The sequence below is a fragment of the Parasteatoda tepidariorum genome, chromosome 4 (genome assembly GCF_982258835.1).
Source record: "Parasteatoda tepidariorum strain Cologne lab strain chromosome 4, Ptep-v5.0, whole genome shotgun sequence".
Classification (NCBI taxonomy): Eukaryota; Metazoa; Arthropoda; class Arachnida; order Araneae; family Theridiidae; genus Parasteatoda; species Parasteatoda tepidariorum.
In genome coordinates this window covers 85,470,233-85,485,954 of record NC_141758.1, presented here as the reverse complement: position 1 = coordinate 85,485,954, position 15,722 = coordinate 85,470,233, and the positions used below count along the sequence as shown (strand labels likewise).

Genomic DNA, 15,722 nt, shown 5'->3' with positions numbered 1-15,722 from the left:
TTTTACTTATTTCACTCTCATTGACACTTATTTCACTGAACAATTACATGACTGTTAGACTATATGAATATTTAATAATTGCTTTTGTTTTAAATGTTTTTACAATTTTATATAATATAATATACATAAATGAGCTTACGTAGATATTCCAAACACACTCCTCTGGACAGAGTTAAATATTATTCGTTATGTAGTCAAGTTTAGCACCCGAAAACTATTCCGCATCCGGCTGGCACCTTAGTGGTAGACGGATCATGGGTTAGAGTCCCTTTGGCATCAGGCTAAACGTGGAAGATTTTAGTGGTTTTCCTCTCCAGGTAACGCAGAGGTTTATTCTATCCAAAAAGTCTTCCACTAAAGCGAATGTCTCCTGAACCAGGAGTTCCCCCGTCTTTTGGATTGGGTTCAAAATTACAAGTATACGGAGTTGAACATCCATTAGTTGAATAGTTGGAGTTCGATAGTCATATACTCAAAATTGGAGAGGCTGTTTAGCAACGGTTATAAAATAAAAAAATTTAAAAAATGATTCCTTTAAAGAAGATTAAATTATATTTCCATTTCTAATTAGGACAAATTAAATTAAAGTCTCTCAAAAATCGGTCTGTTGATAATAAATTTGCTGAATATAAATCTGCTGAAAATATTTTTCTTCATTGCGCATTACGACTATTAAGATTTATTGCTCATTAATTCTGTATAATTTTATTTCTAGGGAGAAAGCGGATTTGATTTATTCACAACTACGAAAGTAAGTATTTCTTTTTTGCAAAAAAAGTTTATTAAACATAATTAGTTTATTAAACAAAGTTTATTAAACATTTAAACGCGTATTATTAAAACCTTTTATATCTATTTGTTGAAAATTTATAGCGCTTATTAACATTATGAGGTATGGTTCATCTGTAAGATAATCACCATTCATTTATGTGAACCTCAGATGTTGTTTTTAACTATAACTGCGTTTTTAATTTTTTAACTTTTGAATCTAAGACGTGAAAATAGTATTGCATAAAATTACATATTTTTGCTGTTATTAAATTAAAAAATACTCAAATACTAAGTTATTATTGTTAAAAAAATTTAATTCATGAAATAAAATAATTTAAAATAATAAATTACTAAATAATGTGTAGTTTAAGGGTTTACTTTTGATTATTAAGGATCTAATTTCTAAGTACGGTAACATTTGTAATGTTTTCACGTATTAATTATTTCCAAGGTTGTATGGAAACGATATTTTTTTAATTTTTATTATGGTAAATATAACGTTAAAAAAATTAATTTTGATTTTTTTTTTCATTTCTATTCCATAATATTAAAATCTTTTATCATAAAGTGAGTTTTATAAATTGTTTCGATTGGAATAATTTCTTCTGCTTTTAGATAAACAAAACAAATGCCGAGAAACATAATAATTTAAAATATTTTTCGCAAGGACAGACGCCTGAATAATATTTTTTTTAATAAAAACGTTTTATTATCAAAAAACACGAAAAACGCAATGGAAAGGGTAAATAATATAAAAGTAACTGCGGCAAAAAGCTAAAAGAAATTAAAAGAATAATTAATTGTCCTCTTAAATTTTGATTTTTCAATTCATTTTTTAAAAAAATAATCAAGAAGTAAAATAAAGATTATTTTCTGGTATTTATGAATTAATCTTTACACAGTTAAGTCTCAAAAGGAAAAAAAAAAATTCTTTTCTTAACATAGACCATTTAGGATGGAGATTATAGTCAAAACATCGCATTGGCAAACTGTGACCTTAATACATTCTAAGCGGAAAGATATAGTTCAGCTCTATATTACTCTTAGTAAATAGGAGTTAAAAGAAAGGTAAACTTTCAGGCACAAGCAGTTTTTCTGTGGTCTGTAATTATTTTTGGAAAAAGTAATCCTAGATTAAACACTCTGTGTTACTAAAAGTTAAAATGCATTAAGGAAAAGTTAGAGCACGCTAATCTAAATGAAAAAAATCAAAAAAACAAAATGGCAGAATTGGATTAATTTCCTCAAATTAGTTTAACAAAATTCCCTTCAAACTTAAAAGAACGTTTAGGAGAGTCCACCTTACTTTAAAGCAACATTAGAAGTGTTGTCAAGTGAAAATGTTCTCGGTCAACCTGATGGATAACCTTGAGAAAAGGTTATCCATCTAAATCAGTGTTTCCCAAACTTATGAATTTTGTGTACCCTTTCTAAATTTTTCGTAATGCTTTGTACCCCTAATAAAAAGATGAATGTATTTTTTACTATAAAAAATGCACAAAAGTTGAAAATCACAACTAGCTGTTGACGCCACTAATTATTAACTGTTTAACTCTGCAAAAAATAGCCAGTAGAAAAATACGTAATCGTAAATTTTCATGGCTAGTTTTGTTTTTAAATAAAATTCTTTGAAATTTTCATATGTTGTAAGATATTTCGCACCCCCTCTAAACTGTTCCCGTATTCCTTGGGTTACGCGTACCACACTTTGGGAAACACTGATCTAAGTCATCTTCGGAACAAGTAATACCAACTGTCCACTTCATAAAACAGAAATATTTCTGATTCCAAGATTGTCGCAGTACGACCCTAAACTCAGTTGCACGTCCTGTGTGGCTCCCAACTTTTTTAAATCAATCTTTTTTATCCTTGGCTTTAATTTCGTCCTAACGAAAGCTCATTAAATGCTTGCTTTAATTTTAATGTACTCTGCCCTACTAACCTTCTATAACAATAATACCAAAATGCTGATAGATCTAAAATTACGTTACATTTTGTGCTACGCGTTGATTTATAATAAAAAGTAAATTTGGTTTTTTCATGCATACTGAATTTTAAATAAAGCGTTACAAATATTCGAACAATTAATAGTAATGCGCACTTTAGTAACTGAAAAAATTTCATTGTTTTATATTTTAAGTATAACACAATATTATAAACTCCGGATCAAATTATGGTATAAAGTACCGGAACTTTAGGTGCATCATCCGTAAAATTCATTTTATTTGATTATAAATCAGTGTAATTCTGCGGTTCTTTGTGAATATGACCCGCCCTATAATCGGGTTTGTGGTTGTGTGACGTGGGCGACGCTGCTTCACCGCCGTGGCTTCGCCAATGGTGCCCACTGGGTAACGAGAAGACAGTAGCAGTTCTGGCACTTTCTGTGGCCAATGGACAATAGCTCCAAGTGCCTGCCATAAAAAAAAATATTCTGTGGTTCAACGTAATTATTACAGTAAAAATTATGATGCATCAAATTTTTGTTCCATAACAGGTTCCAGTAAAAATTGTTTTTACTGTAAAAAGTTCCGACGTTCGATGCTGCCTGCACTTTTTACCGCAATTTTCTCCGGAATGTTACAGAATGCACAAAAAAAATTTCATTATACGAATACATTTTCGAAGTAATATTAAACTGCAATTACACTAATAGTTAAAATTTTGTGTATAAAATATAAAAGCTAGTCGAAACTCAAATGTAAAACAATAAATATATATTATCAATTACTGAAATTATCTGTTCGACTGTTAAATTCTTTTCCGAAAAAAGAATAAAAATTTTGCGTTTATTTTTATTTGCATATTTTATTGTTCTGCAGAATCGTTTCTCCTAGATCTTGTTGGAATAATATATAGACACGTACAGTGAGAAAATGCTTTTGAACAACTTATCGTGGGCACCAGGGATGTCTAGGTTAGTCAAAAACATGCCAGTGAACAATTACGGAACAGAAGCCGTTTCAATTTTTCAGTTGAGCTGTAATTCAGGAGGGGACAAATGAAGTGCTTAATTTATACATATTTTCACCCTCCCTGTTTAGAGGAGTGCATAGATTATTCATTCTGTTGCCATTTCCAGGGTGGAAAAAGATCCATAACAAGACTACATGGTGGCACCATCGGCTACGCTGAGGTTATAGCCATTAAGGTCAGTTATGCTTCCAACGATGACTAACCCCTTCATTAGCATTGAATCTCTGTACACCCCACATCACTCCCTTCCCATAATTGCACACCCCTTCCATCCTTTACCCCCCCCTTGACGTTTGATCATCCATTTACTTACGTCATAACATTGTGAATCGTCTCTAATTTGTGTTGAATTTATTTTAACGCACGTTAAGGAGAAATTGTTTTTTTTATTTTTTATTATTTCCTTTTTCGTTTTGTTAGTTCATTTCTTCTATTTATTTATGTTAATAGTTTATTTATGTTAATATATCATGCAAGTTATTGTCTTTCCGAGCAAAACTAAAATACCCGTTTCTTAATTTTAAACTTTTTAAGCATAAATTAATAAAAACGAATTAAATTTCTTACAAAATTGTGTTATTCTTTAATTTCAAAAGATATTGCTTTTACATTTCACCATAAAATTAATCAAACTTGACTCTAACAAACAATTTTTTAGCAAAGCATTTTAAAATTAAAAAATTAATTAATTAACGTTTGAACAGTTGAAACTTAATATAACCATTTATTTTTTCAATCACAAGGGAAATATTTCTATTTAAAATTATTAGAAATCGTTACGGAATCAAATTGAATATCAGTGCTATAGGTAATCATGATAAGAAGGAAATTAAATTGGATGAATTGGTAAAATGAAAGATAAATATTAATTTTTTTTTACTCAGTTATCAAATTAGAGCTAAATAGATTTAGCTATAAACAATACCAAAAATATATATTTTTAACATTTCTTTTCAAGTTCTTAAATATTTCTTGTAGTTTTTAAATATTAAGTAACTTCGTACATAGTAATGAATTTCAATATTTGACAGTATCAGAAGATCGTTTTAGCAAAAAAAATAAATTTCAAAAATAATTTAAATTAATAAAGATAAATTAAATAAATTAATTATACTTTCATTAAATAGTTCATTTCATTTACATTTATATAATTATCATATAATATTATAATATGCAATAATTCTGTCTCCCACACTCGTAAAGGATTTTAATTTTAAGGTTTGAGTTATTTCGAAATCCCTTGAAAAGGAAAAAAAATAATAATAAAAAAAAAAGAAACATACGTGTGTTTTACGCGTTCATTTCCTCTTGGAGGTATTACTTGTAAGATATTTTATTTGAGAGATATAACTGAAAATGAGAGTAGAAATATAAAACCAACACTATTGTAAACAAAACTAATGAATCCCGTTTAAAAAAAATTACTAATGAAGTGTATCACGGAAGAAAAATGGTATGTGCATAAAATATATCTAAAAGAGCAACGTAATGTACAATAAAACCACTAGCATTAAAATAATTTATGAATGTAGTTTAATAATATTTTCTATTGAAGAGAATAACAGAATAAAAAATTTAAACATTCTTATTGATATAAAATATTCAAAAACAGTCACCTAGTTCCCAATGCGATTGAAAAAAATGAATAACGAATCCCGTTCGGCAATATTTATTTGTGAAATTTCATTTAATTATTGATAGAAATCTTTTAAAAAATATATATATATATTGTTTTACTTTTAAAGAAATATAGTATACGCATACATGTAGTACCTTTTTTTATTCTTGTCACAAATATCTATTGTGAAAATATTAAATAAGCTCACTAACACTTTAGATTCAACTTACTTTTTTCAAAGCATTTAAACTTTGTTTACTAATTAAGCAATTTATGTAAAATATATTTAGAATTTACAGTGAAAAAGATTTTCAAAAGTTCTTTGAATCTGCAAAAGAAGTAATGAAAAAACGATTATAACAAAAACCTTAAATTTTCTTTTCATTTCTTTATGCTTTAAAATAAGGATAAAATTCCACATTATTCAATTGTTTGTTGATAAAAAATTTTATTGTTATATTTTAAATAAAAAAATAATATTTTTGCTTCACCAGCACTATATTCTTTATTCTTTCAATGCTTGAGTGAAAATGATAATAATGCAAATGTTTAAATTTAATGTAAGATTATTTTTGCTTGAATACAAATGAAATTCCATTAATATATAATTTACTTAAAAAATTATAATTTTATTTTTTTACAATTAAACTTCTTTTTTGCGTTCTAGTGCTTAAATAAAAGCGATTAAAAAACCTTAAATTTCAGTTCCTTATCTTTTTGCTTGAAAATAAAAAAAAATCCCATATTTCAATAATTTATCTTAGAAAAAAAAACTTTTGTGAATGTATTTTCAATAAAAATGGATTGTTTCCTTTTATTGCAATATATCTATATTTTAGCATTCTAATCAAACATGAAGTGGTTAATTTTATCCCCAAGTGGCAGCTCGTAGCTCGGCCAGATCGATAGGTACTAGGAAGTAAAGGCGGCCTGTGCGCAGTGCTAACCACAGTGCCACAATCCCGCCATTAATCGCATAATTGTGAAACCTTAATCTCCACCACCCTTTTGTCCATAACGAACTGTTGCGGAAATACTTTAATCTTTACTTTAGTTCGATTTCGTTTTGCATACCATGCTGATCCTTCTCATTAAAAACAAAAATTAGTCACTGCGATCCAAATCTGCTCCCGTGATACCTCATCGTAAATTCAAAAGCTTGTGATACCAGCAAATGGAAATAACATATTAGTAGAACACACCCATCATCCACTTTAAATTTTTTTACATTATTATACATAACCAAATTAATTTGACATGAGCTATTCATCAGAATTCATATAAATCATCAAAAAACTTCGCTTCATCTGCTTTACTGTTTCATATTTGTCTAATGAAAATGGGCATAATTGTTGGTAAAGAACTATTGCATAAAACTATTTGTTTTCATGCAATTAAGCGGATCCGTTACTAATCATTAGCTTTCACTTGTCGTCTATATTAATATTATAAACTGAAACTTTTCTTTATTCACTTATAGAAATTAATATTTTATGCTAAAGTTTAATATTTCATTTTGCCCCTTTAAAGTATGACTTGCTCTTAGAAAATGCTCGTTTTAAAAATTCCTACAAAAGTGCATAAATTACCTACATTTTTAATTATTTTCAATTATTTATTGAGAAAATATAAATTATTTAATAAAACAAGTTTTGGGTATGTTACAAATTCAATAAAATAATTAATGCTGAAAACTTTTGACAAAACTTACACTTTTACAAATAACTTAAAAATTAAAATACTTTTGAATTAAAAAAAATATGTAGTAATTTACTGACATGACACATACTTCATAAATATTGCATAAAAGTATATCTAGAGAAATGCAAGGATATATTGAGATAAAATCAATTATAGAAAATTGTAAACTAAAAATTAAAAAAGAAGCATATGCAGCTTGACCTGATTTAATTCTTATTTATAACAAAACTAACTTTTTATTTTGCTTGGAAGACAGTTAACAGTAACTTTATGTAATGCATGTAATTGTTGTTCTTGCATGTTAGCACTTAGCTCTCCACTTATTGCACACTTGTTTTGTTGTTTTGCTCTTTTTATTTTTATGTTTAGGGATTAGCTAGTGTAGGTGTCACAGTTTCACCTGGTGATTTATTGCTTTTAAAAGTAAGTATAGCCTTTCTAATACATGTTTAAACAAAAATTTACTCCATTAGTTTTAGGATAATGTAAATAAACTTCAACTGTTGCATAAAACAGAACTGTTTCGTTTCATGTCTTGTTTCTAAGGATTATGTATGTTTATGTCATAGAAATAGTTGTCTGTATCCTAACTATGTTTGGTCATGATTTTTATTTTGCTTTACGTAAATATCATCTCAAATGCAGGACTCCAATTATTTCAAATTTAAATAAAGAAATTGTTTTGAAAATTTTAAAAAATATATATTTTTCACATTATTGTGAACGAAATTCGACTTTGGTCGAAAATTTAAGGAATCTGCTATTTTATACACTTTTTAATTTTAACTGAAATTCCTACTTTAAAAGTGAATTTCAATCAAATGATCTAAAATGACTGTTAAAATATGTTTTTTTAGAATTTCTAAACCAATTTCAAATCTCCTGTTTTACATTTTGTTACTGAAGAGAAAGAATTTAGTATAAAATTCCACTAAACTATCAAGATTAAATAATGCATAAAAAAAGAGATATAAATAGTTTTAAAAAAAATACGGAAAATTAAATTAATAATTTTTAAATACCAACAGAAATAAATGTTCGTACATTTCAAATCAGTTTGGATTTTCATAAAAAAAAAATTTTTTAAATACTTATAGAAAATCTTTCTTTACATTATCTAAAGTCTAAATGAATTCTCGATAAAAACTGAAAGGAACTCAATTTCTAACACTTAGATTAATCAAATCATACATACCATTTATTTAACTTCAATTTTCCATAACATTTTTATGGCTAACAACATACATTTGAATAAAAAACAAATTTTATTTTTTGCCTTAAACGTTTTCACAAATATTTATAGTAAAGAAGTATTTTATAATGAATTTGAAAATGTTTTTAAAACACCATAGTTTCCTCTTCAAAATATATTTATTTTCCGTAAGAAACAAAAGAGAAACTAAAATAATATCTTTAATTTATCAAATAGGGAGAACCTGGAAGTCCAGGTCCGCCTGGTCCATCTGGACCACCCGGACCTACGGGATTGCCTGGTTTTGACGGAAGAGTTGGACTGCCTGGAGAGCCGGTAATTATTTTTTTATAAACTTAAAAATGAATCTTCTCGATAACTCATCATTTTTTATCAAATAATTTTTTCATTTCCCCTTTAAAAAAATGCAATAACTTTTGGAGTTCAGCAATTTTATGTATTTCCTCTGTGTTTTTATTCATGGAGGTTTGAGATTCCTCCAGGATAAAGCAGCATAGATATTTAAAAACTTTAAAATAAAATTTTAATTTATAATTTTATTTTGCTATATAATTTTTATTTTCCGATTGAATACCTGATAGAAAAAAAGAAAGTTTTAGTGTAAACCAAGTTTATTCTTTCCTTCAGACATATTTTCATTCATAAAGTTCTTATGTATAAGATAAAAAAGTCAAAAAAATTTCAAAATACTTAACTAAAATTAATTGCTTTATTTTAAAATTTCAATTTTTAAGTTTGATACGCATAATAAGTAATCAAAAAATTGTAAATTTAATATGTTTCTTAATTCAAGACACTCTTTTTTATTTATGAAATTTTGAAGTATGCATTTTATTCTAATAATAATTTAAATTCGAGGAATTTTTCTTCAAGAAAAGGCATTTAAAAAAAAGCACAGTAGTTAATTGCATCGAAAATTCTGGGGAAATTAGAAAAATTCTAGAAAACAAATCAGTTCTGTCTTCACTTATGTAAATTTGGTGTATAAATTTTATTCGAATAAAAAGTTTTAGTTTTTAAAAGGTGAGAAGCAAATAATTATTTTATTACTTTCACTGAATAACCTTTAATGTTAAACTGAATAGCTGCAGAAAAATGAAATATTTCTATGCGTTTTAAACGACCAATTTTATTTTGAGAAAACGTGCATTCAAGTTATTTTGATTCATTAAAATTATTTATAATTAAGTTTATTTTTAACAAATTACTTTTAACGAATCTAAAAATTTTAACAATATTTAAAATTATTTAGATTCATTTATTGAAGTAATCATTAAATTATTTTTAACTAAGACCGAGATAAAACATCAAGTAGATATAAAGTTATATTTTTATTTTAACCATTCAACTTTCCTCACCAACAAGTACGATTTTATGTTATAAATATTTTTTGTGTTATATTTTTAAAGTATCTATAACACAAAAGTTGTTTTATACCGTTTATATTACATAAAAATGGCATAAATTACTACCGTATCTTCAAAGCCTTAAACTTTTTATCAGTTGCTATAAGAAGTGTTATTAACTATTTTTATAGTACACCAAATTCATTTTTTTCTGTTTGTTATATTTTAGGGTCCTCCTGGTGAACCAGGATCTTCAGGCTCCCCTGGTCCAGTGGTAAGCTTCATTTTTTTCTTTTATTGTTTACCCTAATTAAAAGAGATAATTTGATAAAAGAGGTGTTTAGCATTCTTAGAAGCTACGTAAATACAAAAAAAGAATAATAGTATGCTATAAAAAAAGTTTTGTTTTATTTCACTGGCATAAACACTGTTTAAAATTTATAAGTAAATAAAATAAAAGTTTCTGAAAGTGGTATGAAATGCACTTTAAAGTTAATAAATTAATTGTTAAATTAAAAATAGCAATTTTATTTTTCTTACTTCCCTCCCTTATCTACTTACCTTTTCAGTTGTAACTTAAATTTTCTATTTTTATATATTATATACAATCTCTGCCCGCAGCGTATATTTTTATAATTTTTGTTGGAAAAAAAAAGGAAAAGTATGCACGTTAGAAATCATTAACTAAAATTTAAGCAAAAAAAGAAATAATGCTTTTGAGACCTGTCAAAACACCAGTGAGGAAAACAAAGTGAAAAAATAGCAAAATCAGACTAATTTCCAGATAAAACTTGTAAGTTTTTCTAATAAATGCCTTTTTATTTCTGCCTGCAATCAGTTACATTTCAAAAAGTAGTTCCCAAATAAGCAAAATAAATTTTCCTTTTTTTTAATCAATAACATCCTAACACGATCATACCATAACGTGCCATAAACGCCATTTATGTGCAATACATTGTGCAATTATGTGCAATACATTGCAATGTTGTTTAATTGTTGTCAATACAAAATAATATTAAAATATTTCAATTTTTTACAGGGTCCAATGGGTAAAGATGGACTTCCCGGGCCTAAGGTAATACTAATCTTATTTCATGCCTTAACCTTTAATTTAAGTATAAATAAATTCATTAAAGCTTATTATTTAACTCAATTTTCCTTAACCTTTTGCTTAAGGCTGATATAACAGGTGAATCAGAATGACAGGCTTCATCATACTAAGCACCGTAAGCGAAGGGTTAATAAAGATTATCATTAGTTTTCATCAATTAATAATTAATTTAATTAGTTTAATTTTCATTAATTAATAAAGCTTATTAATTAATTTAATTTTCCTTAATTAATAAAGCTTATTAATTAATTTAATTTTTATTAATTAATAAAGCTTATTACTTAATTTAACTGAAAAACAAATTATTAATTTTTTAGTATTAAAAATTTCAAAATATTTCTTTAAAATAGGGCATTTTTGTAAAACCATTTATGTAAAATTTATGCTTCCCGCAGTGGATTTATCGTTGAGACACGGTTCCCAGCAGATCACCGAAGTCAAGCATCGCTGGCTGCGGGTCAGTGTGTGAGTGAGTGACCACTTGGATTAGTCTGTGTAGCGACCGAGGGTGTGCGGTATTGGTTCTCGTTAAACTGTTCTACAGTAAAGTGTTCGACTTCGCGTGCTACCGAAGCGGAGGTACATCGGGCTACCGAAGCGGGGGTGCCATCCCCTCTGCAGAAGATCAAAATTGTGATGACATGTCTTCGGATCATCCTCAGGGATGTTTCCCAGACCGTCACCAATAGCCCATTGTGCAACTCTACCTTGACGTAAATGAACTACAACAACAACAAAATTTATGCAAAAAAATAACATATGTGAAAAATCATCTGTGTAAATATAAAACATATATATGTGAAGTTCATTTAGTTTTTTCGGCAGAAGTGGGCACAGAACTCCACAACTACAAGTTGACACGTAATTTAAAAACTAAAGTGAATTTTCTTTTTTTTATTTCAAAATTCATGTGCAGTACACCCCCTTAGAAAGCGTTACATGAAGAAGTGATTACCAGTTTAGAAAACCAATTATTTAGTTCCGCCTGACAGAGCTAAAAAATAAAGTATCAAATATTGCTGAACTTTTAAGTTTGGTAGAAATGGCTCGAAAGCGTGATGTCATGCTCACAGCTCTTTTAATCAGTGGTTCTTTAAATTCTATATTCCAAATTTATTATAGAAATATATAAATTTTTATACAAATATTTCAATGCATCTTTGACTAATTTTTAATGTGTTATTCACTTTACTAACTAATTTTACTGTGGAATTTCATGCAAAAATATAGTTTTATGAACAAACTTTTTTTCCCCAACTTTCCGATATTTTAGGGTGAAAAAGGTGATCGTGGATATATGGGTGCACCGGGTCTTCCCGGTCGACAAGGAGACCAGGGTACTCCTGGATTGCCTGGGACACCCGGTCTCAGGGGTATTAAAGTGAGACTCTTTTAAAAAGTCGTTTTCAGTGTTTTATCCTAACCACTAATAACAGCATCATTAACCAAACTCACATTCCCTAACCACAACTAACTAAAATTCTTTTCCATTATTTTTTAATTCCATTTTTTTGTTTCTCCATATTTTTCTTGTTTCTGTGTCTTTAATTTTCAGCAAATATAATTTCTTCATTAATTAATAACTGAAATGTCTTTTGATTATTGTTTTTTGTATGCTTTGTTTCACTAAAACCCCTTTACTCATATTCTTGTTGTTTTTCATTGTGATCGTGGTTTTATTTGTTGTCTTTCGTGGTGTACTTTTTAAACATTGTTTTTTTTTCTTATATTTTACATTCTACATAAAATCGTTTCGTCTCTCACTGTAAAGCATGTAAATAAATTTCTAAAAATTCTTTATCGTTCAATGTCTCTTGTATTCTTTGCAATGTATGCTTTTTGTTAATCACAAACTAATTGTTAGATTTTTATTGTAAATTATATTTAAGCCAAATATTTTTATTATAGTTGAAAAACATTTTGTTGCATAGTTTATTTAGTAACTTATAAATGTCATACAAAATTTAAATTTTGGTTCTATTATTAAAATCGAAATTGTTTTCATGTAATTATATATTAAGCTAAAACTTACAATTTTATATTCCAAAACTTTTATAACTGCTGAAAATATTTATTCCTTTTATTAGAACAAACTCGTATTTTTGAATAAGTAAAGTACTGCTGTAAAAAGTTTTCTAATTTTTATTAAATCATTTGAAATACAAGCAAGCAAACATTTCTAATAGTTAAATTAACTATATTTTTCTTTGAAAATATTTTTAAAAAAATGAATAGAAAACTAGTTTTAATTATTTAGATAATGGGACATATAAGTGATGACAATAAATAATTGGATATATGACAAGAAAATGGATATATCAATAGAAAATTTCTAAAAAAATGAAATTAATAAAATGAAAATATTAATATTTTATTTGAAAATTGCTGAGTTATTAAAGATAAAAATAGTTTAGAGACATAGAATTATTTTACTGATTAAATATATTTGCATTATTTTTATTTTAACAGCTATATTAAAATTATTGTAGAATTAATTCATATTATTATGAATTTAATTAATTGAAAAAATTTAGACAATATATTTTTTCCTTTTTGAACGAAATACCGCTTACATGTTATTATTGAATTAATTATTATAATAATAAATTCTGTTGATAGAATTATATAATATTCACTTAATATTATCTCTACTAAAATGTGCTGTTGTAGGGAAACCATGGTAAAAACGGAACTGACGGTGCTCCAGGACCTGCTGTAAGTTGATGCCTTCTTATTGGTTGCTGTTTGGTTATTAGTTGTTTCAGTTTTTTGGATTGTTTTGTTATTCTGTTTGATTACTTTTTGCTCTTTTTTTCCCCTTGTATCATTCACTGTTTTTAGTTTATTTGGTACAACTAATCTTAAATTTTCTCAAAATCTTTTCAGTTATGCTTTGGTTTATTTCATTTCCAGTCTATTTGGGGTTTTTTTTCTTTTCAAATGTCTGTGTAGCATTCTAATAACACATTCTAATCATTCTAATTTCTTAATGTATTATCGTTTATTATTCTAATGATGAGCGTGTTTTGATTTTTTCTACTAGTAATGGAAACATTCCAATTGTTTGATCAATAAAAATAATGTCATGAAATGTCATATCTTTGATGTTATTCTTGCGTATTTATTTATCTTTTGTGTTTATTCTTCCTTTCTCTTAAATATTTCGATAAATAAATGTTTACAAATTCTGACTTTTCTTTTTTATATTTTTGTGATAAATCTCATGGGAAAAAAAAAACTCAAATGGTTATTTAGCATAAATTATGTAGAAAAAAAGGTCCATTTAATTGCTGCAGAAAATACAAATAAAATTTATCTCCATATTTCAGGGCGAAAAAGGTGAAAAGGGCGAACGTGGTCTAACAACAACACTAGACGGAAACGCTTTCCCTACAGGATTTATAGAAGGTCCACCTGGTCCTCCCGGTCCACCTGGACCTGCTGGACCTCCAGGTCGAAAGGTAAGAGGAGTGTCTGAAACCCAATGCCAGTTTAATTCATTAACATCCGACTTGTCGTACATCTATGATGTTAAAATTGCTATTGGTAATACTTAAATGTTTAAATTTGGTACGTATTTTCTTACATAACTTATGTTTTTTTTTAAAAATATATCCGATCATTTCAGATCCAAAGTAAAAGCTTTATTATAACGATAGACGTTTTTCCTATGGAAAAAATAAGTGTGCAACTAACTTCTATATTTTTTTTTTTTTGTGGGGAAGGGAGAGTTTCTTAAGAAATATTTTTAACTTTATGAATTATTCTATTTTAAAAGTTCGTCAATGCCATCTTCACCAAGTAGATAAATATTTTCTAATTAATAATCTAATTTTTTCGACGATAAACGAAACATACAGTAATTTTTCATTCGTATTGCATAATTTACATTTGAAATTTTTCCATCAATCACACTGGTTTTTTCCCCATCTTTCTTTTTGCTATTTGTGGTTTAACACGCTCTAGTATTTTTCCATAACGCACTGTGACACTGAATAGTTTTATAATGTGTATCAGATTTAACTTCACTCCCAGTGCGTTATCATTACCGTACGTATAAAACTCCCAATAACCATAAATCTGAATAAAACTCTCGTATCCTTCAGATGAGAGAGTTGAAAGTCTTTAAAACGAGCCACAATCCGCATTGAAAAGTACAGAAAGAGACCGAAAATACATTGTGTGATGTTTCGTTTTAGGGTGACACCGGAAGTAAAGGTCCACAAGGCGAACACGGAGAGAAAGGGGATATGGGGGAGAGGGGACGACGAGGAAAAAAGGTTTGATTGATCATATAATACCCCTCACTCTCCTCCGCTTTGTTGTGCTCTCTGCTCTCTTCTTTGCAACCATTTCAGCCTCTTTTCCATATGTTCATCTGCCACTGAATAGAGAGAGACACATTTTTGTTGTTCACTGTGAGCCCCTTTTTCTTCTATTCATGAGCTCCTACTTGAATTGCGGCAGTTATTTCCCTCCACTTTAAACTTTCCCTTAACTTTTTCTCCATAAAAAAATTCTTCAATTCTTTTTTTTCTTTCTTTTTTTTTTAAAGTACGGGTAGGCGGTTTAAAACAGTTTTCGATGAAAGCATAATTTAAGGTTGTATTTCGATGGCCTTCATCTATAATAATGCCCTCTAGTGAATAATATGATATTTTTATTACTGTAGTGAGTTTGCAACAATTATTCATGACAGATAATTGTTCTTCAATTATTTTTATTTATTTATTTATTTTTTAGTATGGGTAGACGGTTTGAAACAGGTTTAGGTGAAAGCATAATTTAAGGTTGTATTTCGATAGCCTTCATCTATAATAATGCTCTTTAGTGAATAATATATTTTTATTACTGTAGTGAGTTAGCAACAATTATTCATGATAGATAATTGTTCTTAAATTCTTTTTATTTATTTATTTATTTTTTAGTATGGGCAGATGGTTTGAAACAGTTTTCGTTGAAGGCATCATCTAAGCTTTTATTTCG

At 27.6% G+C, this 15,722-nt stretch overlaps 1 protein-coding gene across 50 annotated transcripts in view; it reads left to right on the top strand.

The window, feature by feature from the left end:
- LOC107455144 (uncharacterized) overlaps positions 1–15,722 on the top strand; it is a 165,349-nt gene that overhangs the window by 109,513 nt on the left and 40,114 nt on the right. For 11 of the 50 annotated variants that reach the window (XM_071182532.2, XM_087161532.1, XM_071182539.2 and 8 more), the window contains exons 7-14: positions 716–751; positions 3,854–3,922; positions 8,496–8,594; positions 9,855–9,899; positions 10,665–10,700; positions 12,010–12,117; positions 13,407–13,451; positions 14,066–14,197. In XM_071182532.2, coding sequence (XP_071038633.2) covers positions 716–751; positions 3,854–3,922; positions 8,496–8,594; positions 9,855–9,899; positions 10,665–10,700; positions 12,010–12,117; positions 13,407–13,451; positions 14,066–14,197 — 570 coding nt within the window. Of the gene's footprint in view, positions 1–715; positions 752–3,853; positions 3,923–7,435; positions 7,490–8,495; positions 8,595–9,854; positions 9,900–10,664; positions 10,701–12,009; positions 12,118–13,406; positions 13,452–14,065; positions 14,198–14,935; positions 15,017–15,722 lie in introns of all 50 variants that reach the window. The other 39 variants (XM_071182525.2, XM_071182535.2, XM_071182529.2 and 36 more) reach the window with 9 other exon arrangements.